This window comes from Amblyomma maculatum, chromosome 3 (assembly GCF_055883805.1).
Source record: "Amblyomma maculatum isolate TAMU_Amacu chromosome 3, ASM5588380v1, whole genome shotgun sequence".
Taxonomy (NCBI): domain Eukaryota; kingdom Metazoa; phylum Arthropoda; class Arachnida; order Ixodida; family Ixodidae; genus Amblyomma; species Amblyomma maculatum.
The window spans coordinates 174218131-174245839 of NC_139346.1; the positions used below are offsets into that span (position 1 = coordinate 174218131).

The window sequence follows — 27709 nt, forward strand, 5'->3', positions numbered from 1 at the left end:
TATTTTGCGCCTTTATTAACTAGAAATTTCATCACAACTCGCTGTTCGCAGTGTCTGCTCATCGTGTGCGCAGTCATTTTGTCCCACCACGTGAGTTCAGTTTCACATAGTTTGGGTCACCACGCGACGAGAGCGGACGCTTGTTCCGCGTGTGAATGGCAGACAGGAAAAGAGAGGATTGCTTTTAAACCTGGCGAGAGAAATGTCCCTGTTTGATTACGGGCTTCTCGTAAAACGCCTCAAGTATTCGCAACGATCCATTAATAAATACGGTGTTTAGAGGATAATTATAAACTGCTGGATTGTTTTAGTACTAATAATTGCACAGAATGAAAAATTTTATTGCATTGGAAAACCCGCATCAACCGAAGGCATTATCGTGCGTGCCTGTGTGCGTGTGTGTTAAAGGGAAGGAATAACAAGGAATGTAATTCCAGTTTCGAGTGTGTGGGTGTGTGCGTGCGTGTGCGTGCGAGAGAGTATGTGTGTGTGTGTGTGTGTGTGTGTGTGTGTGTGTGTGTGTGTGTGTGTGTGTGTGTGTGTGTGTGTGTGTGTGTGTGTGTGTGTGTGTGTGTGTGTGTGTGTGTGTGTGTGTGTGTGTGTGTGTGTGTGTGTGTGTGTGTGTGTGTGTGTGTGTGTGTGTGTGTGTGTGTGTGTGTGTGTGTGTGTGTGTGTGTGTGTGTGTGTGTGTGTGTGTGTGTGTGTGTGTGTGTGTGTGTGTGTGTGTGTGTGTGTGTGTGTGCGCGCGCTTGTTTGTTTTCGGAGGGAAGAGAATGGGAAACTAATTTCGTCGCTGTTTTAGATGTTCATTCACATGTCCTTACACATAATCCGGATTCTTACGGCTCCACTAAGGGGAGCCGTAGTGGAGGGCTACGAAGTAATTTCGACCACCTGGGGATCTTTAACGTGCGCTGACATCGCACAGCACACGGACGCCACTTCGTTTCGATGGAGGCGAAACGAAGTGGCGTCCGTGTGCTGTGCGATGTCAGCGCACGTTAAAGATCCCCAGGTGGTCGAAATTACTCCGTAGCCCTCCACTACGGCTCCCCTTTCTCTCTTTCTACTTTCATTCCCACCTTCCTCCCTTCCCTTACGGCGCGGTTCAGGTGTCCACAGAGCAAGTGTGACAGATACTGCGCCTTTCCCTTCCTGTGAACCAACCAACCAACCAATGATGCATATATATTTTCTCTCGACACTAATGAGTGGTATACAGCATGGAATAATTCTAAGCGTACTTTTCGAAATCCGTTGTCTGACAGGTTTCAATCTAATTCTGTTTTGTTTGCATTGAATTGTCGGTCGTAATTTTTGGTAACAATGTGGGAGTCGTCTTCTTTAAGTAACTATATTTTGCCCATTTTGCATGTATTATTTATTTACCCATAATTACCCTCAAGGGAGAAACATTACAGCTAGGTGGATGATGAATACAAATATGAATACAAGCGCAGCCATACAAATAAGTATGGCTGCGCTTGGGTGGATGCAATGAGTAATTACTCCCTTATTACAAATCTACTCCACCTTAGGGGATTCCCCTAAATATCTGACCAACACCATTCCCACTTCGAGTTATAGATCAATTCGCTCTCGCCCTATCATCTTATCTGCTGACCGACCTGGTTAGCTCAGTCGGTAGAGCGACTGCCCCGGAAAGGCGGTGGTGCTGGGTTCGATTCCCGGATCAGGACGAATTTTTCTTTAACTACGAAGTTTCTGAGAAAGCTGCATAGCTTTCCTTTGTAGCCGTATGGCTGCGCTTGGGTGGATGCAATGAGTAATTACTCCCTTATTACAAAACTACTCCACCTTGGGGGATTCCCCTAAATATTTGACCAAATATAGGAGAATATGAGCAGCAAAGACACGCTTGGTTGGCAGATATTAGTGCATGCTGACAATTGCCTTTTAAAGTAAACGCCGTTAGACGAGAAGAAAGTGTCTAGCATAGCGACAAAGAAGGTTAATTCAAGACCTGCCTTGGCCCTTAATTATGGCATATTTGGCGTTTCGATAATTTACCTCTCGGGTTACATACACAGGCTGAGTACTTTTACTCCAAAACTCGACTTCACTTTTTTCTACGAGCAGGTGTGAAATTGAAGGGCCGTCGTCTCTCCTTTTCATTTTTACAGAGCATAAATATAGGTATTTTGTAGAATAAGGGCCTACACAGGTACTGGTACTCGATCGAGAAGCACGGCGGGAACAGTCCGCGTACAGTCAGGTCAACCGCACGCACCGATAGCGATACCAGTGAAGATAGCGCGCAGAATCTTCTTCTTCACCTTTTCAGTTACATCTTCATCTTTACAATTTTATCACTTTCGATTCCCACAAAGAGTTCGCAATTTGACGTCTTTTCGTTTTACCTACGACAAGTGAAATTGTCACCTTGACGTAAACAAATATATGTGGTAGCGAAAAAAAATCTTGACAGTAGCACAACACAGAGCCATAGGAGTAATATTTTGTCGGCACTGTTTAGCAGTAAATATAGTGACTGGTATTTGTATTTCCTTCCCTGCTTAGAAGTAGAATGCTTTTAGATCATCTTTCGAATTGCTGCGGAATGTAAACCCTTTTTGTGATCCCGCTTAATTACATCACAAAAATTTGCACTAATCTCTGCGCATATATTCCTTGAATATTTCATAACTATTGCATTAACGAGTATAGATGTCTGATAAAAGTCCATCTGAATGCATCGCGCATCTTCGCTTTGCCATCGTGGGCTCCAGTTTGCGTCGTATATATATATATATATATATATATATATATATATATATATATATATATATATATATATATATATATATATATATATATATATATATATATATATATATATATATATATATATATATATATATATATATATATATATATTTGCAAGTTTAGCTACATACGTGAGAAATTATATTTACGTATGTCTGCCGTGGACTATAGTGTTTCATGCTGGCCAATGTTTTATTTGGCGCGATTATCTATGCACAACCGATGAAACGCGACGAAAGTGAGTTTCGTAAGAATGCGCACTGTTTACTCATTACTATTGCTTTCTCTTTAACCGTACTTTTCGATCAACTTCTACAGGGTCCGGCACTCGCATAAATGTCACAACAAAAGAGGGGAAATAAAAGGAGAGGGTATCAATCATTTGAAAGCTATAAGGAAGTATGTTGAAGGTATCGCTTTATTCTAGCTTTCTTCTGTATATATTTCTGTTTACCCCACCGGGGTGGCATAGTGGTTAGGGCCCTCGACTACGGTGCCCAAGGATGCATGAACGAATCCCAGCCCCGGCGGCCGCTTTTCGGTGGAGGCAACACGCAAGGCACCGGTGTGCTGTGTGATGTCAGTGAACGTTAAAGAACCCCAGGTGGTCGAAATTTTCGGAGCCCTCCACTACAACGTCTCTCATCGCCTGAGTCGATTTGAGACGTTAAACCCCATAAAACTAAAACCTCTAAAACATTTCGTTTTTTTTTTGTTTTTTTTTTGTTTTGGCGAATATACTGTTCGCCTAATTCTCCACGAATTTTCGTATTCTACCATAACCATTTTATGCTTCAAGGCAGGCTATCGCGATCATAAAGTATATTCTATTATCCATTCGGCATGAACATTTCGGTTCAGAGGAAGGTGAGAAAGAAGGCACAACATCACATGGCACTAGCGACAAACATATTGAACTAAGAACTGTACTAATTAGTCCAAGTTAAAGTATCTCCTCAGAAGTGCCTGCTGGCTGCGACCCAGGGAGAGACTTTGCCCGCATCACTACAGTATTGCGCAGTAGAAGCGAGGTTTAGTCCAACTGCGCTTTGCATCCAATAAGCAGCTCGCGGTCAAGGGCTGCCTGGCTTCACAAAGCTCGGCTTCAATTAGGGCATGACTTTTCGCGGTTTGTTGGGCTCCGAGGGAAAAATAAATGACAGAGGGTCTTAGTAGGAGCTTTCCTCGTTCGACTGCCTCTGAGCGGTCGACTTGATCCCACTCCGCGCATCCGACCGTTCAGCTCAGTAGGTGTCAACGTCTCGCTCGAACTGCGCGCCGTCGTTTACGCCTGATCGCTTTGCTCCCTCATCACCGGCGTCGCGGAGGTTAGTCGTGATTCGTGAATGCAGCAGGGGATGCCCTGCGCCTCTGTTTGCGGAAAAAGGAGACAGGCGTTTCCCAGTGTCTTGGCATTTCCGCAGTCCTTCCTAAGAATCAATGTCACTCAGTGTCATTGCCTCTGGTTATTGATCTGCTTAGTTTATTGCCGAGGAGCGAAGGGGTGGCGTAGAATAGGTGCTGGTATTGCTAGCTGATTCCCTAATCATGAGGCATTCAAACTGGTTCTTGTGAATATATTCGTCTCCGCGACTATTCTGTATTATCTATAATCAATCGATATACGCGTGCGTTTATAGATTGATATATAACATAATCAGTCTATATAAGCAGGCTTTCAGTATTTACTCTACAGATGCTGAAGTGGTCTCTCAGCGAAGGCTGTAAAATTTAGCCCCTGAAGTGAGACAGCCATTTGAAAATTCTCATAAATGACAGCTAGGGGGTAAATCTTCTGATATATGGAAAACGCCTGATGTTAAAGATGCGAACAATGTGTTATTATAGCAATGGTGATTTGATGCAGCCAACGGCTTGCTTAAGGACGATTTTTTTTTAGGATTGCCCCCCCCCCCCCTCTTTCTCCCCTCTTCTATAAAAGCAACTATATATCGTACTGCTTACAGTCAGCTACGTAGGGCCCTTACATTGTAGAGCACTACTAGATAGGACGCACTGCATTTGAAGAGCAGCTAAGTGAGCAATTAGACATTTCCTTCATGGCATTAGCAGTTAAAAGCCATATAGGGCAAGCTGTACGTTCCCTTATATACAGATCTACACCTAACAGACTGTAGATACAGCACTAACAGTCCATTCAGCAGCAGAGCTGATGACGGAGGCAAATTGTTCATGGTCATGCAGTGCGCGAACCAGCGTCATCTGGAAAAAACAGCTGCACTTATTTTTTCATGTGAGGTCGGGAGAGGTCAGGCAGTTGTTCTCCATCTTTAATCGTGAAATCGGCAAGTGTACAGTGATCGCATTACAACGCTTTATCTCCTCGTATTCAGTGAAGTCATGGACGCTTTGACCTGGACAGTTCTACAGATGCTGTATCAAGCCTATCGAGCTATCGAAAGTTCTTCTGTGAGCCAACCGAATAAACTGCCTGATTGCTCACAACCTCTCTAAGGGAGTGTGTAGACTCAGACACCTTATCATGAGGGAGGCTAATTTGTTACCGTTCCTTCAAGTTCCGAAGATTTTTTAAGCTGTTAATTAATTATAAGACGCTAACTGCAGCGCTTCATTATTATGAAGAAAGGTTAGTTCGCAGGAACTAACTATAAAAGACTACTAGTTGCGCTCTAAATTCGTTACTGATGTTTTCGGCAACGCAATCGGCCGCAGCAGAATTATGTGCATACAAATGTGCAAAATATCTCTACCTTTTGAGTTAGCCTCTACGGATAAGGGGATTTCTTTTTAAGGCGCTGATGGTTTTAATGACGGAGTCAATCTCCAACAGCACCAAGCTACGTGGCAAATTAAATCTTTCCTAATTAGAGTGCGACCGCCTTGGCTCTATGTTGTTCCGTGTCTTGCAGCTGGGCGGTGGTGCGGCCAACGGCCTGCCGGCGGCTGGCCTGGTGCCCGGCGTGGTCCCGAGTGGTCCTGTCCTGGACCACAGCGCCCAGAAGGACAAGCGTCTCCTCGCACAGCAGGGCTCGCTGGGCAAGCGCCGCAAGCCGTCAAGGGGCAGCCTGCACTCTTTCCTCTCGGCCTTGCATCGCTGGGAGCCCGGAGCCGACCAGGAGGACCCCCAACTCCTCGGAGAGGCGACAGTGCCCGCGGTTTCCGCCGACGTGACCGGCTCTGCACCGCCGCCCGCTGCCCACAGCGCCTCCCCGTTAGGAGGGCCAGCGGCTCGCAGTAGACCGCCGCCACTGTCAACGGATATCGGTGAGATGTGATTGCTTCTTGCGAAGAAAATGTGATTTGATTTTTTATATATATTTATGAAAACCTTGGAGACCAGGGCTAAAGACAGATAAGACTACCTCACGGGGCCCTGAATCATCATCATCATCAGCCTGAATATACCCACTGCAGGGCAAAGGCCTCTCCCATATTTCTCCACTTAACCCGGTTCTGTGCTAGCTGCATCACTTGACCCCTGCGAACTTCTTAATCTCATCCGCCCACCTAACTTTCTGCCGCCCCCTACTACGCTTTCCTTCCCTTGGAATCCAGTTTGTTACTCTAAGCGACCATCGGTTATCCTCTCTTCGCACTACCGAATACCGTCTGGCAAATAATATATTCTTCTCGCCTAGAAGATCCTACGCTGCAGGCATCATGCCAGATGAGCAAATATTTGGTAAATTGCGCTGCAGGTTTTTAACTCCAGCAGGGAATAAGAAGGCGCCGCATCTGTACTGTAGACAATTGAGCGCTACGTATGAAGATCTCCAAGTAGGTCGACGCGCGAACTTTTTTCTGGGTTCTTTAGAATGTATTGCGCCGAATTTCTGCTGGCTACGGAATTGATGACAATAAGAATATCTGTTTACAAAAACATGTTATAAGAAGCTGGCATAAGCGCGTAGAAAATATTTGAATTCGGTTTGGTCTCTGCTTTGAATTTCGGTGTTCCCAAGCACGATGTTTGAACCCCTAGGCGAAACTCTGCAGATGAAACATTTCTACCGTTTGAAGCCTAGTTTAATGAAATCATTAATAAAGCCCATGATGTCAGTGCAGAGGGGTATAGAATGAACAAACAAAGCATGATCGATGATATGCCCAACAATATAGACGAATAGGTAAAACCTTAAACGTGAGCGCCAAAAAAAAAAAAAAAAAAAGGTATGAGTGAAAGCACAAGGAACTGTAAAAGAGAATAAATGGTAGAAATAAACACTGCCTAATGGTACTTCAGTGCTGCATGTTTGATAAGTCCATGAGGAAGCTAGTGCAATATGCGCACGCGCTTGTTGTCCTCGGCTTTTTTTTTTTTTCGCCATATTTTTGAAGTGTTCATAGATATGCCAACTGTCGTTCATTCTGAAGTGCAGTAAAAAGTGCCTAAATTTGTTATGTTTTTGACCTTCAAAATTTTTGTACTGTCAGTGTGAGGGTTGTAAGACTCAATGTCTGTCTCAGTTCCCGTGGATACCAGAACAGCATCATGAGGTTGGGAGTCAGAGAAGAAACCGAGAGAAAGAGGTGTTGCCGGGGAAACTGCAGAACACTTTCGGTCACCCTAGGATCCTTAAGCGCACTGATATCGCACAGCACACGGACGTCTTTTCACGTTTCGGCTCCATTGAAACACGACCGGGGTTCGAATCCTGGTACTCCGGCTCAGCAGCCGAGCGTCCTATCCATTGGGCCACTGTGGCGGGTAACTTCTCAAAACTGTGACGCAGCCATTCGTCATACGGCATTCCGGGTGATGCCAAACGATTTCTCGTTGCACATGACATACATCTCTTCATCAAGTTGTAGACTAGCTCACGACATAGATTCCAATAGATGATCTACCTTAATTGGGGTGCCTTTTCTGGACTTTCGATTCACCGCTGTAAAGCAACCATTCGTCGTACAGCGTTGCGGGTTACGTTATACTATTCCTAGTTGCACATAGCACACACCTGGCAGTCAAGTTTGAGACGCGACAAGGATTTAGATTGGCGAGATATGAACTCACGATGAGACAATCGCGATCTCATATTCACGGCACGTAACTAGTACTATGTGCCCTCGTGACTTTTTGTTTGAGAGCTACGGGCGAAATAGACAGCATGAGAAAAGAGTGCCTCAGCAGTAACCAGCAAGTCTTTCTGCAGTGAGTTTGTTTATATGGTTTTATAAGGTTTAGATATGGTTTATAACTTTTTACGCGCAGTGAGTGCCTAAATTAAAAATAAAAACCGTCATGAAGACACAGCGAACACGCAAAGTCAGCAGCACAGAACCGACCCCGTTTGTGGACTGATGATCGCTTTCTATTGTGAGCGGCTATATCACTGAGCGGGTACGGGAGGAAGACAGGGGGCCTGAAATGAATTACCGAAGAACCGCGAAACAAAACCAACGTATCCGGAATCCGGGACGCGCATATAGAAGCAGGTAATACCGGCACTGCTGCTGAGACGGCTGGTGAGAGGAAATCTCTTAGCACGGTGCAAGCTCAACAGTGCCACGACCCGTGTAAGATCAGCACGATCGTGCTCTTAGAAAACGCACTTTTGTTCGGTGCTGCGAGTCCTCGACGTATGTGAGAGCGGGGTTCGGTTTCACCAGCCGCGTATGGAATCCTCCCAAAAGAAGAGAAAGATAGAGCTTCTTTCTTAGTCGGAGTACCGAGCTTTTCGGTGAGTGCAGGGTGAGGGATATCGGTCATCGGTGGTTCACGGTATTCACGGCAGCCGGAAGACCACCACCGGATCGGAGGGAAACAAGTTTCGCTGTGCGCGTGCTAGCCTCAGGCCAACGACGCGGCTCAGCCATCGTGGAATTATTTCTTTGTCTACTTTTCGCTACCATTCTTTTCTTCTACACACCGCACCAGTGTATCCATTGGCCTTGTTTTGCCTCCTTTTTGTTTTTTCCGCCCTGCGAGCCTTTCAGCCGAGTGGGCCGCTCGGCTCGATCTGGAAATAGAAAGCCGCCGCTGCCTCTGTACCTTGACGCCACGCTCTACTGGGGCACAACGTATTGCTTTTTTCTTGATTTTTTTTTTCAAATCGCACGTGCCTTGCACGCGAATAATCGGCGAGTTTATACTATGCTTACTCTGTGTTGTGGCTTAGATTGAGCTGGGGGTTATTAAAATGCTTTGTCCAAGGGACGTTCAAGGGACGTTCAAGGGACGTTCAAGATGCTTACCATAGCCCGTATAAACGTGATAGCAATTTCTTGTGCCAATAATTAAATGCCATTTCAGGCGCAAACGTCACGGAACTAGTTTTTAAGATACTCGACGCCGTGAAAGCCTGACCTTGCACGCTCATTTCTGCGAGACAAGCTGTCTTTCATTGTTCTACCGAAATAATGTGAGCGATTTTAGCCATTTTTGATGTCGATTTTAGATACTCGTGGCCTCGTGAAATGCAGTGACGTCTAAAGGACATGGAAGTATGCAGACCACTGCATAAAAGAGGTGCTCGTGGCTTCAGGTAACGTTCTTCAAAAGGCCATTTAAGAGCAGCTGCACAAAACTGTGGCCCCAAGCCTCGTTTGTGAGGGAACAGAAGCACTCGCGACGCAGAAGGACGGACTTCGAGCTGTAATGAAAACACTGCTGCCAACTGTATTGGTGAGAAGGAAATTGATAGGGTTCCCCTCTGTTTTCTCTTCCTTTGCTCTGTTCTTCTGCAGCCTAGAGCACTCGCTGTACCATTAGATCACTGCCGCTACTTGTAACTGCACTACATTCACAAACTGTAACCAAACAACCAGCATCAAAACGCCAGTCAGTGAAGTGTCATTACACAGTTGATACAGCCGATGTTTCAATGTGGCCGGCGCTTCGCTATAGTCGGCGTTTCATTTTAAGCCAGTGCATTATTATTCTCTCAAGGCTTAACATACACGATGCCGAAGGCGAACAGTTTTCGCCTTCTTGACACACTTAATGCTTTTGCATTGAATGTACGTGCTGCGAGTTTTGATGCCAGATAATTTATTTTTTCATGACTGAAGTCGCCAGAATATGGACATAGCCTGTTATAGAGCGTATCAGCGTGAAATGTCAGCGATCTGTTGCACGGGTAATCAATATAATAGTTGTTTTAGCAATTATGAAAATGGTAGGGATAATTAGGTCACTAAAATGCCTAATTATCTGAGTATTAACCGTGGACTTAATTATTCTTCGTTGTCATTAGTCATGTAGTCAACCATTCAGTTTAATTAATTGGGTAATTTATTAATTGAACGAATCAATTAGACGAATTAGTCAATTACCTAGAAATAGGTGTCACCTCATAATTTAGATTATTTGTAGATTAATTTGTTAATTATTCAATTAGTTGACCAATCAATTACTTTATTTGATTCATTGGTAAATGCATAAAGAAACGAACACGCAGCAACATAATCGGCAGCAGTAAGGGAAACGCTTTCGCATTAGTGCATCTAATCAGACCGAAGTGCAACCCTGGAATTGCTTTTGTTTCTATATGCATCCGCCTGTCACCACAACACTACACATAGCCCACACCATGGTGTAAGTAGATTAAGGAATAAAACGTACAGGTATATACAGCGCAACCTTTTTATGAGATGAAGTATGCGCAACAATTCAGCGCCTTTCACGTAATCTGAGTTGCAAAGACGATCAAGATCGCACGCAGTGCATTTATTGGCTCATACCGGAACAATTATTGCTTTTCGTGACATTTAATGAATTACAAGATAATGCAACCAATCACAGAGGGTCATGTGACCATTGATGTGCCACGTGATCAGCGATGCATGACGTTATTAATTATGTTCATGTTACAGTGTCGCTTTGTGGGGTGGACGCGATATCCGCACAACAAAAAAAAATGTTATAACAGCTGACGTAATAGTGTTGCCAACTATGTAAAAACAGGCACTCCAAGCCAAAATGTTGACATACAGTTGTAGAACCACACAACAATCGCGATGAATTTAGTCCGCGCGAAGACTAACTGCGTCCGATATCGGTTCACATATTTTTCTCCTTGCTTGACTGCTGGTATTTTTTTTTTTTTGCTATGCATTTAATCTTCCAGGAACTACTCTGGAGAATATTTCGTTCACTCTGGCTTGCGTAGAATACAAACTGAGCTGTACCCAAATATCCTCAATTTTCATATTACTTATAACATTTTCCTTTGCTCTCTCGCAGATAACGTCAACGAAGAAGACTCCAAACCGAAGTCCAATCGAACGAACCAGCAGACCGAGATCAACAACAACAACAACAACAACAACAACAGCAAGAACGCCCAGATCGATCCTAAGCCCGGCGTCCGGTTCATCTCCGCTTCGAAGGAAGAAGGGTCTGAGAGCACCCAACGCCTGGACGTTCCCAAGAAGGAGGACGTCGTCCGGGCTGTGCTGGGCCACCGGCGGCAGTCCAGTCTCGACTCGGGCTGCAGTCTGGACATGTCCTCGTCCTCTTCGTCGGGCAAGGGTTCACCGGACCCCGTCGCACCGACGCTCACGCCTCCGCCGGAGTTCGCCGACACACCCATCATGGAGAGGAGACGCCGCTCCAGGAGGCGACAGACTTCTGGCCCCTCCGCCACATCCGGAACCATGGCCGTATCGCCCGGTGTCGGGCGAGAGACCTGTGCAGGGTAAACCATCTTTTAGAGCGTTGTATAAACTCCTCATTTAAGCCAAGTAAAAAAAAAAAAAAGAGTTCAGGTGAACTTCCCGCCGGCACAGGCACTGCATTCCTGGGATGTAGTTAGGGCTTTGCGAAGCACGCAGAGAAAACATGGCTGATCTAGTTGGGGGATTTTTTTGGGCGATGTGGGCACACAGAACAAAAAAAAAAATAAGTAGAGAGCAAGCTTCCATGAGTTGTGTCCTTGTGTTAGATTTACATTTGCGTTGAGTCCAACCCAAGGAATGCAAGGTTCTTGAAACCTATAGTTTTGCAAACATTTACTTCAATATAGCCTGCTGCTTCGTACTGGCATGTGATTTCCCCTGGGCAGCCGACTAAAACCATTTCTTCTTCAAGTCGGTCTCCAGTTAGGTTTTTTCTTAGGAGCCTTTATGTGCGCTAATTTCTGGGCCCTTCAGTGCTTGCGTTATATCTGTGGCCTCTCACTCTTTTGTAGCTGATTTATCGCCTTTCTCACAGTGCGAGGTATTTAGGAGGGTACAAGTCGTTTCCCTCTCTTTATTAAAATTCGTGTTTTCCCTTCTTAACTGGCCACTTTCCGTCTCCGACCACGGACGAATATTTTCAAATATGATTAAACGCGAAAGCTGTATATGCCCGGTTGGGTACAATTTACGGAGCGAGAGCATGCGGCAAAAACAAAAAAAATGATTTCGGGGCATTGGATTAATCTAGCCGCTCGAAATGTTTCGTGGTATGAATGGACGCATATGTTCTCTGACAGGTGGTAACAGAACCACGCGGCTTGGTCGTGAGCCAGAGTTTTATACTTTTTTCTCAGAACACGCATCCAGTACACTCTTGCTGCCTGTTGTACATTGACTACTTTCCTCTCTAATTCTGTAATAGTGCTCAGGTTGGTGCCCGGTGTAACTCCCATTTCCTTAAGAAACGGCTTAAATGTACGCTAGTGGCTTGTAGTAACCTTATCCTCAAAGCTTTGTTCTGAACTTTAAAAGCCCAACTTAACAATTGGGCCACTCATTACGTGATCAAGAGTAAAATATTAGTCGCTTTCTTCTTGAACCACTTGGTGCTTGTTAGATGAGCGACTTGTTTGCCAGAGGTGACTTCCGTAGTATCTCATGATTGACTATGGATTACACTGCATATAAAGTCATAAAGTAAATGGCTATAGTTATCAATTAGGGTGCAACTGGCTAACCAATGAAAACTGGAAAAGCAGGCGGCTCAGTTAGTGACCCATAGTAATTGCCAATTTTTAATGCGAAAGTTTTTCTGGTCTAGCAAAAGCCAAAATCATCGATGGGCCAGATTTGACTTTAGATGCGGCGCGAGGAGGCCCCACGCTCCTCCTTCTTCGCACTGCATCGAGTATAACCGGTGGTGCTAGCTTCTTCTTCTGTTGCTTCGCTTCTTCATCTTCTACTTCAAACACCTGCTTCTGCTTCTCCTTCTTCACAAACTTTGCAAACTTTGTTCGTGCCGGTACATATCTCCACAAATATGTAACATTGCCACACAGCCTTTCAGTACCCTGCCTACCCTTTCCCTCTACCGCCACCGTTGGCTAACTGGCTCCCTTTCTGGAACTTCCCCCTTCAAAATTCCCTCAACACTTTCGTGTAGTCTACACCCGGTTGTAGTGTCCTTGAGTTTCGCAGACTGCTTTGGGGGAGTCGCGCGTTGGAACCAGTGCTTCGGCTGCGTTCCCTTGGCGTTCGCAGACAGCCTTGGAAAAGTTTAACCACAACAAACCATGTCTGACGATGCTTGAACGAGCTTCCACTCAGTAAACTAGGTTATCTTTATGAATCTAGCCTGGCTTAGCCACACAACATAACCAAGCATAACAAAGCTCTCGCTTGCTTAACCAGGCTTAGCCGAGCTAAGCCGCGACCATTTTTCGGTCATGGCTTGCCCTGTCAGGAACTCGACTAACAGTTAATTTCTTGTGGCTATATCTAGCTTATTTAACAGAAGCTGACTATAAAGCAAGGCGGCACCCGGCCACAAGTGTGCGAGCTTGTCTAGAGCATTTAGAGATTTCTTTTTCTTGTTTGCGCAATCAACTACCTTGCAAGCAATGTACCATTGAATTCAGTTATACTCCTGTTTCTCTATGAATATTGCATGATCACGCTAACACCAGATCGTTGATGCATGGCACTTTAATCCATGTTGTACATTTTCAAGCAAAAGTTTTCCCGTGTTTTTTTTTTTTTTTCTTGACACGGGCACGATGGATGGGAGTACATCGCGAAGACAAACACCTCGGAGCGTTCTTTCGTACTTAAGCAACACGTTGTTAGTGCTCGACATATTAACATAAGCCCACGTCGAGCGGAATAGCCTTCGGGTAACCACATACGGTGCAAAACGTTTCCTGGGTCAGGACGGCGCGAACCGCGTCACGCTCAGCAGGCAGTCTCTAGTATAATCCTGACCAATGCGATGGTCCTTCCTGGAGTTGCGTGAAAATGATATGCGTTTTTTATACCTTCCTTTTTCGCGGCCGCCGGGGTTCGTGCTATGAATGAAAAAAGGATTTGATGCGCAACGAAAGTGTTGTTTGTAAGGTTTTAGAACTGCCGAAATTGTGCACCCTGCAGCCCGAAGAAGTCACCTATACAGGAAGTGAAAGATACATCATCTGCTTCACCTGAGTGTTGATGCTTTTTGTCGAGAATCGCGGAAGTCGAGCAAGCTTTGGCACACTTTCGAACCTTTAATGGAGCGTTGACAGCGACCTAGTGGCGGCCTGTTTTCGTCGTTTGCAGTTGCTTCTGCTGGGTCGGTTTTCATTCAGGTAATAACGCAACCATACCCTTCTTTATCGCTTACGCCCTGTTCCGTTGTTTCTCTTCGTTCTCGGAAAGTGAACCAATTAACACTTGAAAAATCAAATTTGGCATATTGTTGGCTAACCTGCATTCAATGCCTTCATGCATTCTATGCCTGTCTTGTTTCCTGCCTTCTATGCTTTCCTCTTTCCCTCTCTACTAATATGACACACAGATATTTGAGCTGTAATGAATGCAAGTGTTTTCACTATGAAACACTGCATTGAGCAGTTACTGCGCGGGGTTCTCTCCTCAGTTCTGATTGAATGACAAGCCATTACTGCATGCGACTCAGTATTCGCTTGTTTTATCCAAACGGCTCGATGCAGGACCTACACCGCGGTGACCAAGGTACCCGAATCCATTCCACGCATACCGCGAGCCAAGGAAAGCAGCACTGCCAAGACGGCTTCCCCGGATATCCAGATTAACTTCCGGATTCTGCCCAGGGCTAAGGCCCGCACCACGAACGGCCCCGGTACGCCGGTGTCCAGATCCGAAAGCTGCCGCACCTATAGCAAGAGTGAGTACCATTACCACCGCCACCACCGTCACAGTAGTCATCATCCTCCGCAGTATACGTCTTCAATTGGGCAAAAGCATCTCTGAATTATCTCTAGTTAAACCCCTACTCCACCTATCAGCCGCGGCCACCTTATCGAATCGAGCCTGCTAATCTTCGACAATAGCAGTTGGGCGAGTTGGTGTGCATGGTGATCCATAACAGCACCGCGACAGACAGGACATAGAAGAATGGACGACAACACAGAGCGCTCTGTGTTGTCGTCCCTTATTCTATGTCCTGTCTGTCGCGCTGTTGTTATGGATCACTGCTAACCTTATTTTCCCATTTCAACCTCGGCCATCCTGTGTTGTATTCTTTCTCCGTCGAAACTTGAGGGAGTATAATCGCACCCCATCTCAAAAAGGCATTGGGCGGTAAGAACTCGGGGTCGTGAAGAACACGAGCTCTAAAACCTTATCGGGCACAAAGCTTCTCAGCTTCTCCGTTGATTCCCAAAAGTTGGACGAAACATTTTTTGCTCATTCCTCGGCCCTCTTTTTAAGCACTTCCAATTTCAGATTATACAGGTCTGTCCTACATTAGAGCACCTGAAGAATTCAATCCTTCATTATGAGTGGAACGGCTGTTCTTGTCTAAATCGTGAAGCAATATATTTCTGTATCAGGCTCGTAGTCTTGTACTGCCTTGCTATGACTGGCCTGTACCAGATGGCACGCTTCATGGCTTAGGTAGTCGCACATGCAGACAACTTCTAAAAATACCGTTGCTCACCAGAAGGCTTTTAGAAGCTCTTGCTTTCAATTATAAACGATCAAACTAAATGTTTTAATGTGCTGCCGCAACTATAGATCGAGACTATGAGAAGTGCTGATAGAGTTGCCTTAATTACAAAATATTGCCTTATTTTTTGCTTTTGTTTTCTCTACTGGAAATATCCCGTGGAGAAAAAGGAGGACCGGTAGAAGTGGGTGCTTACATAAAAAATTACTTACGAATTCTGATTTCTTGTTTAAAATTTCATACCTGTACCATTGGTTTGGGTTAACATACTTCAGTGAAAATGGGTTGTTATTATGCTACCTGTAAGATCGAACCCGTGACCTCGATTTATCCGCCGCTGTTTACTTTTGCCGAACTCAGTCTCACTGTTACGACACTGTTGGTGTCATACAAATCAAGTTAATTTTTCAAAAGGCGAGCGTCAGGCGGCAATTAATAATGGCTTCAGCGGGAACTGGCATCAATACCATCAATGTGGGCTGTATAAGAGACAATGCGTTATTATTACCTAACGGCACACTAGCTTTGTAACATAGGCCTTCCCACAGCTGCGTGCTCTCAGCTATGGATACAAGCTGAACTGTCCACCTGCACCGTTCTTTTTTTTTTTTTTTTTTTTTTGCTATTTCCCCGAAATGCGCTATAGTGAAGGCTTATTTGAAGTTTGTGTCACGAATAAACCGGACACCACTTTGTTTCAACTGACGCAGCGCTAGCCAAACAAGGCTGGCGAGACTGAAGTAAGCATTGTATCGGGACGAATAGTTTTCTAGAGGTTAATCTTTTGCGAAGATTCTCATTGATGTCACTATATTTTGAGCCTGAGCTAACGTAATTTCGTTGTGCAATGACGTACATCAAGAAACAGATGTTCCTTTTTCTCTCTTCGGTGCCGTTAGTTCGCACTCTCGTCAACTAACCCGTTAACCTTTGCCGCAGCAGCGGGTGATGTAGTCGCGCCCGCCTTCAAGACCATGTCCTGGGACCGTCACGTGCTCTCGTCCCCGTCGGACCGCTACCTGGACGACTCCGAGAGGCGGTGCCGGTCACTGTCGCGGCCGGCTCGGCCACCCTCCCCTTCATCGCTAGAAGACGCCAGGAGGGACCCCGAGTGGCTAGAGATTGCGCGCCGCCGACAGGCCACGGGAGTCGACTGGGAGAACCTTGGTGCGTAGGCGTTCACCGCAGCGTGTCGCACACTAACTGTGCACTAAAAATTGCTACCGCACTCAACGTACACTTTCTTCACTTTTAGGGCGGCAGCGTTGAAAGCCCTGCTCTCTTGAAAACTCCATGTTGTCGGTGCTGTGAGCGAACGTTTCCGCGAGCACATGCCGATGGTATCTGCTTATAGGTAGCTTAGGACTCTTTGCTAATTAGTGCGAATTAGGTAATATGGGCACTAATTAAGGGATTAATAATTAAGCCAGCAGCAAAGTGCATGTGAGAGAACTAGTAACCGCAAGAGGAGCTGCAGACGGGGGTCGTTAACGCTTTCGCGTCATACATATCCTGGAAGGGGGGGTTTAGTGTCCCCCAATTTTTGATACTGACAGTTAATGACACTCTAATGGAAATTAAGAAGAAGAAATGGACATGGGCAGGACATGTAGTGCGAAGAGCGGATAACCGATGGTCGCTTAGGGTAACAAACTGGATTCCAAGGGAAGGAAAGCGTAGCAGGGGGCGGCAGAAAGTTAGGTGGGCGGATGAGATTAAGAAGTTCGCAGGGGTCATGTGGATGCAGCTAGCACAGAACCGGGTTAATTGGAGAAATATGGGAGAGGCATTCGCCCTGCAGTGGGTATATTCAGGCTGATGATGATGATGAATTTTTGATAACGCTCCCCAGTATCTGACCGTTACTACGTGGACCTAAGATAAAACGTATTAATCTTGCAGCACTGATCCTTTCGCATCACTTGATTCTAAGCTATACAACGATGGTCGCTATTAAGGCGAAATCCTTTTTGGGCTCATATGTGTGGACAGGATTTCGTGCTTCTACGGATGGTGACCCACCGTCATTGCCGAGAGTTTAATTGATTGGTGAATAAAAGAATAACTGTGTGATGTAGTGGGTGCAAAAATGTTGGTTGGTTGGTTTGTGGGGTTTAACGTCCCAAAGCAACTCAGGCTATGAGAGACGCCGTAGTGGAGGACTCCGGAAATTTCGACCACCTGGGGTTCTTTAACGTGCACTGACATCGCACAGCACACGGGCGCCTTGCTTGTCTGTGTACAAACTTTCATTGATGCGGAATAAATATTTAATAAGAGCCAGAAAATCAATTAAATGTCAAAATATCCAATGGCATCGATATAGGATGCAGACGTCAAAACAGCCACGGACGTCGAAATTGTGCAAGATACGTCAAAATTGTACACAAAACGTGGGAAAAGGAGAAAAAGGAGCAAGAAAAAAATAAGAAGCAAATCAGTCAAAAAACGGAAAATGAGCGCAGAGTCGCAGGAAACGCTTTCTACTTATCCCACTTCAGGGACATCTAAATGCTTCCAACGGACTTTTATGAAATACAAATAACGTTCTTGCGACGTGCCTAAAATAAGGGTGCTTATTAGTTCGCTTTTTTCGAATAAATATATTTATTAGAAAAATTGAACTAACATATTTCAGCGCTTGTCGAAGCAAATAAGTAATTCTTAATTTCTTCGATTATTATGGGAACATTCTTGACAGTGCGACGATTGTGTTTTAAAGGATTAAGAAAGCAGCAACAATAAAAGGTAACACTGAAATTTTCGTGCTGGAACAAAAAATTATTTTTAAAGTTTCGATGAACACTCTAAATCCATTTGTTGTTTTATCCTCTCTGCTCATTACCCATTTGACATGTTCATCCAAACTACCCAATAACAATATCATCCACTTTAGCACAGCCGAAAAAGTGAGATGGGAAGCTGCAGAACATATTACGATGTGTATAAGCAGGCTGATGTCCTTGAACAATGGTTCGTAATTTTCGTGGTGCGAAAAAATTTTCGACTGCACTTGCAGTGCACTTTCTCTCAACAGATCTGAAGGGAGCCGGGTTTAGAGACTGAGTGCATTGATACGAAGACGGACTATCTGTTCCTCTCATTTCTTCTCCCAGCTTTTCGACCTCTCAAAACTCTCCTCCCCCCAAGCGCTTGGTAGCCAACCGCATGTAGCCTCTTCAACCCTTGCACTTGTCCGTCAGCTGATAATTCAAGACAACACATTTCGAAGAAGACATCTGAATATTAATAATAATAATTGGTTCAAAGGAAGGGAAAGGCATAGTATCTGTCACACTTGTTTCTGTGGACACCTGAACCGCGCCGTAAGGGAAGAGAGGAAGGTGGGAGTTAAAGCGCAAAGAGAGAAACAGGAGCCGTAGTTGAGGGCTACGGAGTAATTTCGACCACCTGGGGATATTTTAACGTGCGCTGACATCGCACAGCACACGGACGCCTCTTCGTTTCTCCTCCATCGAAACGCAGCCGCCGCGGTCGGGTTCGAACCCGGGTACCTCGGCACAATAGTCGGGCGTCTTACCACTGCACCACCCCTATTGCTAATTGTGATTGCTTGAACTAAAGAATTAGCTTATTGCTATCAAACGATGCACGAACAAATTTGAGTCGAGAAATATGCGTGAGGCTTTGTTTCGCGACTTAGTGACTGCACTGACAAAGGCGTTAATGGAAAGAATTTTGCTTGAAACCGGCCATGGAAACTTTCATATAACAGATCAAAAATAGTTTCTAATATGAAGACAGTGTTTCGAGCATGACGCAGGAGGAGGAGTCATCGTTTTTTTTTTTTAGTGCTCCCTCTCTGCTCACGGCCTAAAGAGTGCAAAAAGCGAAACACAATTTCATTGCTGTAGAGCACCTCCGCCGCAACATAAATTGTTTTGTACTGTGTGAGTGATGCGCCCCTTACGTTCGTCTACGGGCGTATTGGTTTTAGTCAATGGTGAATAGCAAGGTCAGAGTCTGTATGCAGAATGAGCGCACCTATTTCCTTAAAGGCTCTCAGTAATTGGAATTCGGCCTGTAACTTCTTATTTGAAATTATATTTATACTATTAACAACGTATGTATTGTAACGTTCTCGGTCGCCATTCATACTAAACATACTTATGCCATTAGGTGGACACGCTTACCGCGCCTGACGCACTGGCCATACACTTTTGAGAGCAAATGTTTTTGTCGCGTCGTGCCACGTTGGCCGCACCATTTTGCAATATATTTCTTAAAATATATTCTGTTCCTGCATTCGCAGAGGCCCGAATGAAGCAGCCTCACAGCATTTCCTGCTCCAACCTGTCCGAGAGCCACCTTCGGGGCAAGGTGTCCTCGCTGGAGTCTGCCGAAAGGGCGGGCATGCGCTTGGTGCGCTCCGCCAGTGCCCTCTACCCGCGCATCAAGATGTCGCGCTTTGAGCGCCGACTGCGCAGGGAGAACCCAAACCCCTGTGAGTACATGCCTTCCGAATCGGTTCCACTATAATTTCTACCGCTTTAATACAGTGATCTAGAAGATAAGACTAGCATCAAGCGCAGAGAACTGTCCAGCGGCCAGGGTGGCGGCGCCCCGGGAGCACTTATTGGAATGATCGTACGCCTACGTATATGACTCAACACATGACAAGATGTGTGGAGTTTATTTGGCCTAGACACGTGCATTCGATGGGAATGTGTTTTGGGTGATAATAAGGCTGCTTACTTCATATAGTCTCCTTTTTCACATGTGAAAGTGGTTCGTTTCGTCCCAGAATGTGCCACACAGACGTATACTGACATTTTTAATGCAAGGATGCATTTAACGGCTACATTTCCACTTTTCTTTTTTTTTTTTTGTCGTCCGTCCTTCCACACTGCAAGAAAATGGCTGCCTCAACTGGGTCATAGATTAAGGAACAAGAACAAAATATTCAGACAGACGCCGAATTTCTCAGAGATGTCCCTGGAATAAAAAGTAACTAATTGAGCCGGAAAGAAAATTTATTTTGGGGGTTAAGTGGTTATCGAACCCAATATCTTCGACTTGCGGTAGTGGCATGCTACCACAAAAGCTGGTTTATTTGTTTATTTTTACCTACAGCGCCAAGCGTCATTACAGTGAGGGAGAGTATACATAAAAAACAAACTTAACATAAGCAGTGTCAGCCACGGAAACAAGTCAAAATCGTATCAAAACAAAGACAAAAAATAAAAAAATTCGCTTTTAAAGCACCGCAATACTGAAATGGCAGAAAAGAAAACATTATCGGGCATAATACAAGCAGTGTTTGATGACAATTTTTTCCAATCGCGTATTTTCCTGAAAAAAAAAAGACAATCATAAGTTTTTGAGGCAATCTCCCGTACTTTGAAACTGTGGTCTACGCGGTCAGAGATATAATGAGGGGACAGTATATATTTCGCTCTTTCAATGCGGACAAAACAAGGATAAAACGCGCGGCAAACTTGAGTCGCAAACTATGTCGAAGGATTTCCAAATGCTCCCATTGCAGTCTTTCTTGTAAAGTCTCGACAGAGCTAGATTAAAGTGCACCTGGTGAATGCGCGGTAAAAACGTGAAGTACAGTCTCCCAAATCTTTACCTGTTGTGCGTGATGGCCGCTTTTTTTGTTGTTGTTGTTGTTCCGCGTCTCACGGCAAACCCAACTCGACGGAAGGTTAGTAATAAGCGCGGGTTTGGTGAGCCTTTGCGTACTGTTGGACTTTTCGCCGGTTATCTCCTCTTTAACACTCAAAATCACAGAAAACGCGGCCGTAACGCACGCCAGTTAAAGATTTGGGAGGCTGGACCTGATTACGCAGTCGCGTTCAAGTCTCAGCAAAAGTTTACAAAAAAAAAAAAATAAACATCATAGGAGAGATAATTTTTCTCTTTTAATGAATGCGCAATATCCTCTCGAGATGACCAAAAAGAAACTCCCTGGAAACGTTGCTTTTTATCATTAATGAACCAGCGGGGCGTGTTTATGATCCGTTCTGTGTCTACTGCTTTGCGCATGGTCTTTCTCATGCACGCGCACATATGAGGGAGGTAATCCGACGGTGTAGGTAATCCTAACCTTTCTTCTGTGCCACGAGCACAGGCCAATTTCCAATACGGCAGCGCCCGTCGACCATTTTTTGAAATGGTCTATCAGTGTACCTGTGCCACCGTTACAGCGTCCTCGCTGGTTGCATCCGCCAGGCCTACCTCACCTAGAACACGTGAGACAATTGGAAAGTAAGGAAAATCACAATTGTTTTCTTACGCCAAGGCACCGACAAAATGCGAGACTCTATGTGGTGCACGCTATGAAGTCACTGCAGCCACGTGGGAACTAACTAGTGCCGCAGTGAAAACAGCGTCCAAATGTTTCTTTAACGACCATCCCCTTTGTGCTGTTCCTTGCCTATATATGCAGCATAGAATCGGAACTTTGAACAACCCGCATGCATTCCTGCTGCGGGTTAAGCTAGGTATAGCAGGGATTAGACCGGATTAAGTGACGCCGAATACTATTTTGCAGACCCATCAGGTTCCACAGAGAGGGCGTGGCTTGCCGATCACGAGTTCCCGTTAGGGAGCATTAGTGCATCAGGAAGCGAATGGCACCAGCTTACATTATTCAGACGGCATTATGTTCAAAGAACATGATGTTCACATCTTGCACATTTGAAATAATGACGGTGGTGTTGAAGCACAGTTAAGCATTAACAAGAAGACTATGACATAACTATTAGCGACAAGGACATAGACAAGATACGTTCCGATGCCTGAAATTTGAAAGTCGGCGAACCTTTTGTTAAAGTTAGTACTATGCAGAATTAGGACGCCTTCAGTTATAGGTCGCTTTGGTTTTCGTAGTTGTATGGCAGTCAGCCTACTTTTTAAAAGGAACGTCGTCGAACCAGTCGAACTTGGCCACATACGGTGTCGCTTGAATACGCACCACGCTAACCAACCATTTGAACCTCAGCGAAAACTCATGAACATTTTAGTACAGCTGTGCACCAGCGGACGAGAGCTGGAAACGAGGTCAAACCAACGTGCTTTTAACTGCACATCACGGCTGCAAGACACTTAGTGCTGCCAGTCTTGTTCAATACAATGTTATACATACTTTTCACGCACCTTCCCAACCCAAAGGGGGGCGAGTTCTGCTTTCGAAATCATGCTCCAATTCTATGCCGATGCAAATCATCCCCCGATTCATAAACTATATAGTGTTCTTGACCCCCCTCCACGTTCATAGCATGGGCACCTAAAAAGAACATTCTGGCTACGTGCCATGATACTCCGTGACAACGGTCGTTTTTCAAGCACCCAGATGTGTTGTTTAGTTCGTCGAAAAGACCACATCGCTTTGCCACTTACTGTCATTACTTCCTTGGCTTGCCCACCGCGCTTGGCTATCCGACCGTACAAGAAACTTACACGTGGAGATGCGCTCTCGCCATTCGGTTACGAAAGCGATCGTAATCACTCAATCCTTTCTTTCCGCTCCGTATAGCACTCCACCCATGCCCCACCCTGCGCTTTTTTTTTTCTTATTCTTTTTCGCTGCGCATTGTTTCCCACTAGTTCTCGGCCAGACCTTAGCCCCACAGCCATCATGCCAGCACCACCCACGGTGTTTCCCGGAAAAAGTCGGGTATATACAGCGTTCCGTTTCTTCGCTCCAAAAGCCGTTCAGAGGCCACGCGACGGCTACGGCGGCCGAACACACTCCCATGTCTGCACGTGCTTATCGTGCCAGGGAACATGGGAGCGCTTGAACACCACTCGAGCAACGCTATACACAGCGGCGCATGACGGTGGGGCGCCGGGTCAATCAGGCATGGCTAATGTGTAGGACACCCCGGAACAGGCAGGCGCCAGCGCCACCGTGTGCTCGCAATGCTCACGAGGGGAGGAAGCGCGGGCCTCGCGTATCGTTACGTGGGTCTCCGACAGCGGTTACGCCATTCCGTCCGCCCTGCTTTTTGTCTCGGCACCGGGTTTCGCCACGTCGTTGCCGTAAGCTGCATGTCCTCACTGTTTTAGCCGGCCGCCATCGCCGACGTGTCCTGGATCAGGCTGTGTAAATGATTCTTGGCGTTCTTGCTCGCGTAGGAGCGCGTGCGATTGTTTCCGCTGTCACGCTTTAATTAACTAGGTCAGATTAGATTAGTTGGGAGCGGAAGACGAATAGCCGAATGCTTGTTAGTGTGCCAGGGGAGATTAGAAGGGAACGAAAACATTCCGGGAGAAGTACGGAGCCTGTTGGAAGATAGTCCCTTCTGGCACGTTAATGGGTTCGTTTGTAGATCAATGAGAACGGCCCTTAATTGTCCTTCATTCAGTGCACATTGCCTGTCTCGTAGTGATCAGCAGAATAATTCTGTGATCTGTTCACCTATTGGTTAGATGTTGCGTGGATTGATTAATATGTGGCTTAAATAGATGCATCGAAGTAACTGATGTGCATGCTAGATATTGTTCTTCTTGCACGGTATGGCGCTACTAACTTCTTGTCGAATGTTTTCTTGATTTAATTCGAAAGGCGGGCTTCTTTTTGTATTCTAACAGTTTCGCTGAACAAATATATTATGAATGGGCTTTCCAATGCACTTACGACAAGTGTAATATGGCTGAAGGGGGTTCCGCTAAAAACATCTCCGGAATATATGTCCCCGGAGCAAAAGCCCTTGGAAAAAACGTCCCCATTTGCAAAGTGACAAAAAATGTTCCCAAACAGGTGCGAACCTACCGTAACGTCAAGTATGCGGCCTCGCCTTGTGCCTGGCCTGTCCGAGGTGAATAGTTTTTAGTTTCTCTGACTGATTTTACCTTACATCTTTGGTGGTTTTAACTGAAATTCTATTTGTATTCCTGTTTCCCGCAGTTTTTAAGAAGAACGTTCAGTGGGGCTGGTTGGTAAATATGCATATTTGTAAAACAGCGCGAACAACGTCGGACAAGAAAGAGAAAGACAAGTCACGAGCGCTGATTCTCAACTAAGGTTTTAATGCCAACATGTTTTAGCACTAACAGGCGTTGGCATTAAAACCTTAGCTGAGAGTCAGCGCTCGTCCCGTGTCTTTCTTATTCTTGTCCGACGTTGTTCGCTTTGTTTTGCAAATCCCGCAGTTTTTTTTTTTTCTTTTCACGTGCGTGCTGTAGTTATTGGCGCCATAAGGCGCAGACTGCACATCCCCGTGACGAGCTGCAATTATGTATGCTATCTAGCGCTTGTCGGCTTGGAAGTGACCAAACATCGAACAAGCGGGGGCGTTCATAAGAAAATAATAAAAAAAAATGATGGAAGTGGTAACAGGGACAGCGCCTCGTCTTCGATTTATTTACGGTAGAAAGTTCGCGCTGACCAGTAATTCGTTTGGTGAAACGCTTGGAGTTGGGCTTTAATGCATTTCATCATCATCATCATCATCATCATCATCATCATCAGCAGCAGCAGCAGCAGCAGCAGCAGCAGCAGCAGCAGCAGCAGCAGCAGCAGCAGCAGCAGCAGCAGCAGCCTAATTATACAAACTGCAGGGCGAAGGCCTCTCCCATATTTCTCCAATTAACCCGGTACTGTGCTAGCTGCATCTATTTGATCCCTGCGAACTTCTTAACCTCATCTGCCCACCTACTTTCTGCAGCCCCCTGCCGCGCTTTCCTTCCCTTAGAATAAAATTTGTTACTCTAAGTGACCATCGGTTATCCATTCTTCGCACTGTACGCCTGTTCATGCCCAGTTATTTTTCTTGATTTCCACTAGAATGTCATCAATTACTCATTGAAATCTACCCAAGCGCAGCCATACGGCTACAAAAGAAAGCTATACAGCTGCGCTTGGGTGGATGTCAATGAGTAATTACTCCCTTATTAAAAAATATACTCCATCTTGGGCGATTCCCGAAAAATATTCGATCAACACCGTTCCCACTTCCAGTTATTGATCAATTTGCTCTCGCCCTGGCATCTGCTCTGCTGGCCATCCGGGCTGGCTCAGTTGGTAGAGCGACTGCCCCGGAAAGGCGGTGGTCCCGGATTCTATCCCCGGATCAGGACGACTTTTCTTTGACTACGAAGCTTCTGAGAAAGATGTATAGCTTTCATTTGTAGCCGTATGGCTGCGCTTAGGTGGATTCCAATGAGTAATTACTCCCTTATTAAAAAATATACTCCATCTTGGGGGATTCCCCCAAAATATTCGATCTGAATATCATTAACTGGAGTTACTTCTCTGACCCACTCTGCACGATTGTTAATATAAACAGCGCGAACAGGAAGACACAAGACAAGATAAACGGAAGCCACAGGACAAGCGCTGACTCACAACTCAGCCTCAGCTTTTACTTCAAGGCCCAGACAAAAACAAATGTGGCGAAAACGAAGCCTTCGCGTGAAACAACCCCTGTGTTCATCTGCCATTCAAGAAGTCACTCAAAAAAGAAATCTCTTTGCTTGAAAGAGGAAGAGAAGTCTGGCTGACGCACTTAATGTCCCTTGAAATAAAATATGCTAGAACCAGTTCTCTCGTTAACGTTTCTTTGTGGCGATACAGAATTCTAACCTGGTCAAATAGGGGAGTACATATGCTGTGGTTACATATGCTGCAATCAGTGTGAATTGTAACGTTTTCGTCTTCACCATGAAACATGCGTACTGATTTTCATTGTGAGCTGGGACTGGGCAGCAAACGTACGTCATGACGTCATGTGAGTGCGGATGTATACCAGGACTTTGCAGCGCTCTCCGCATGTAGGACAGAAAAACGATTCGTATCTGGAGACCCTGATTGCCTGAGTTAAGCTAGGCTCGCAGATGACCAATATGGGGATGTAGTTGGTGAAGACGTATTGCGGGAAACTTGAGATTCGCGACATCAGGCCTTTTGCGTTCCACTGGAACAGCGCGGCACCTCTGACTTCCTCACGAAACGTGGGAAGTTTGCCAGCCGTTGTAGGTTAAAGGTCCCGAAGTACTGGACCGAAGGAGTACAGCACAACTGAGACGCTTCGAGCAGTTTCGGACTGCAGAGCTTGTGGTAGAGGTCGAATGGCGTTGACCACCGTCCGTAAGATCACAAAGATTTGGCGATCTTGCTCCGGGAGCCTGTCCTGAGTGGTGGATGTGCTCGATGATGGGATCTTACGTCAAGGCGCCCCACATGGATTTAACGGCGGAAGTGCTGGCCAAAAACGACCCATGATGCTACCTGGCCCGCCTGGCCTTTATTGTTCATAGTGCGCGAACGGGTCACACTGGGACGAGGTGGAACCGGAGGAAGGTACAGAGAAGGCGCCAGATTCGCGTTTGAGCGGCTGCCCTCGGCAGCGGCCTTTCTGGAATTTCTCTTGCGTCGGACACGTCTTCTGCGAAAAACTACAAGGGCTTCGAGGTGCGTTGAGTTGTCTCGGACCATTTGCTTTAGGACAGCCTGCTCATGTTTTATCCGCGGGCAATCTCGAGATGAGGCGCCATGGGGACCGTAGCAGTTTGAACACATCAAAACATGTGCGGCACATGACTCGGCGTCATACCATTTGGCAAAACGGGAGCACGCCCTCGCTTTGCTGCAGACTCTGCTAACATACCCCAGTTTCATACATTTCTGACATTGTAGGGGCTTTGGTATGAATGGACGTACACCGTGACGAAAATGGCTTACATTCACGTGTGACGGCAGCCTGTTGCCGTTGAAGATGATCTTCACGCAGCAAGAATTTCCAAGACGTGACAACCGAAGAATCACGGTGCCTTCGTTTGCTGGCTTCACGAGTGCGGGTAGATCATCTTTTGTAATAGCCTCGCCGACGTCATAGGTGACGCCGAAAGAAGACTCCTCGCCCATCGGGATAACTGTATACGTATTGGTATGTCCCCGCGTTCAGTGATGGACCGCAGGAATTCGAGCGCAGGTGCGTGATAGAGTCAACTGAAACGACATTCTTGCACGAGTTAACCTGAAAGTCTTTAATTTCGTTAGGCATGAGGGCCTCAAAGTTGCACAGAGATAGATTGCCTGTTAAGCCGCCTGATGTCAGATCGAAGCACGGGCAGGATGAGAATTGTGCGCTTCTGTTCTTGGCCATTTGTCTTCAGCATGTACACACTTGATGACGAAGCTGCTCTTAATAATCGTCTTCTGGT

At 45.8% G+C, this 27709-nt stretch overlaps 1 protein-coding gene across 7 annotated transcripts in view; it reads left to right on the forward strand.

Annotated features, from left to right (window-relative positions):
* Positions 1–27709, forward strand: part of LOC146196995 (uncharacterized) — a 146935-nt gene that overhangs the window by 58521 nt on the left and 60705 nt on the right. For 6 of the 7 annotated variants that reach the window (XM_084598715.1, XM_084598714.1, XM_084598716.1 and 3 more), the window contains 5 exons: positions 5679–6033; positions 10955–11408; positions 14598–14791; positions 16514–16741; positions 19848–20039. In XM_084598715.1, the coding sequence (XP_084454841.1) occupies positions 5679–6033; positions 10955–11408; positions 14598–14791; positions 16514–16741; positions 19848–20039 (1423 nt within the window). The remainder of the gene's footprint in view (positions 1–5678; positions 6034–10954; positions 11409–14597; positions 14792–16513; positions 16742–19847; positions 20040–27709) is intronic. The other variant, XM_084598713.1, reaches the window with a different exon arrangement.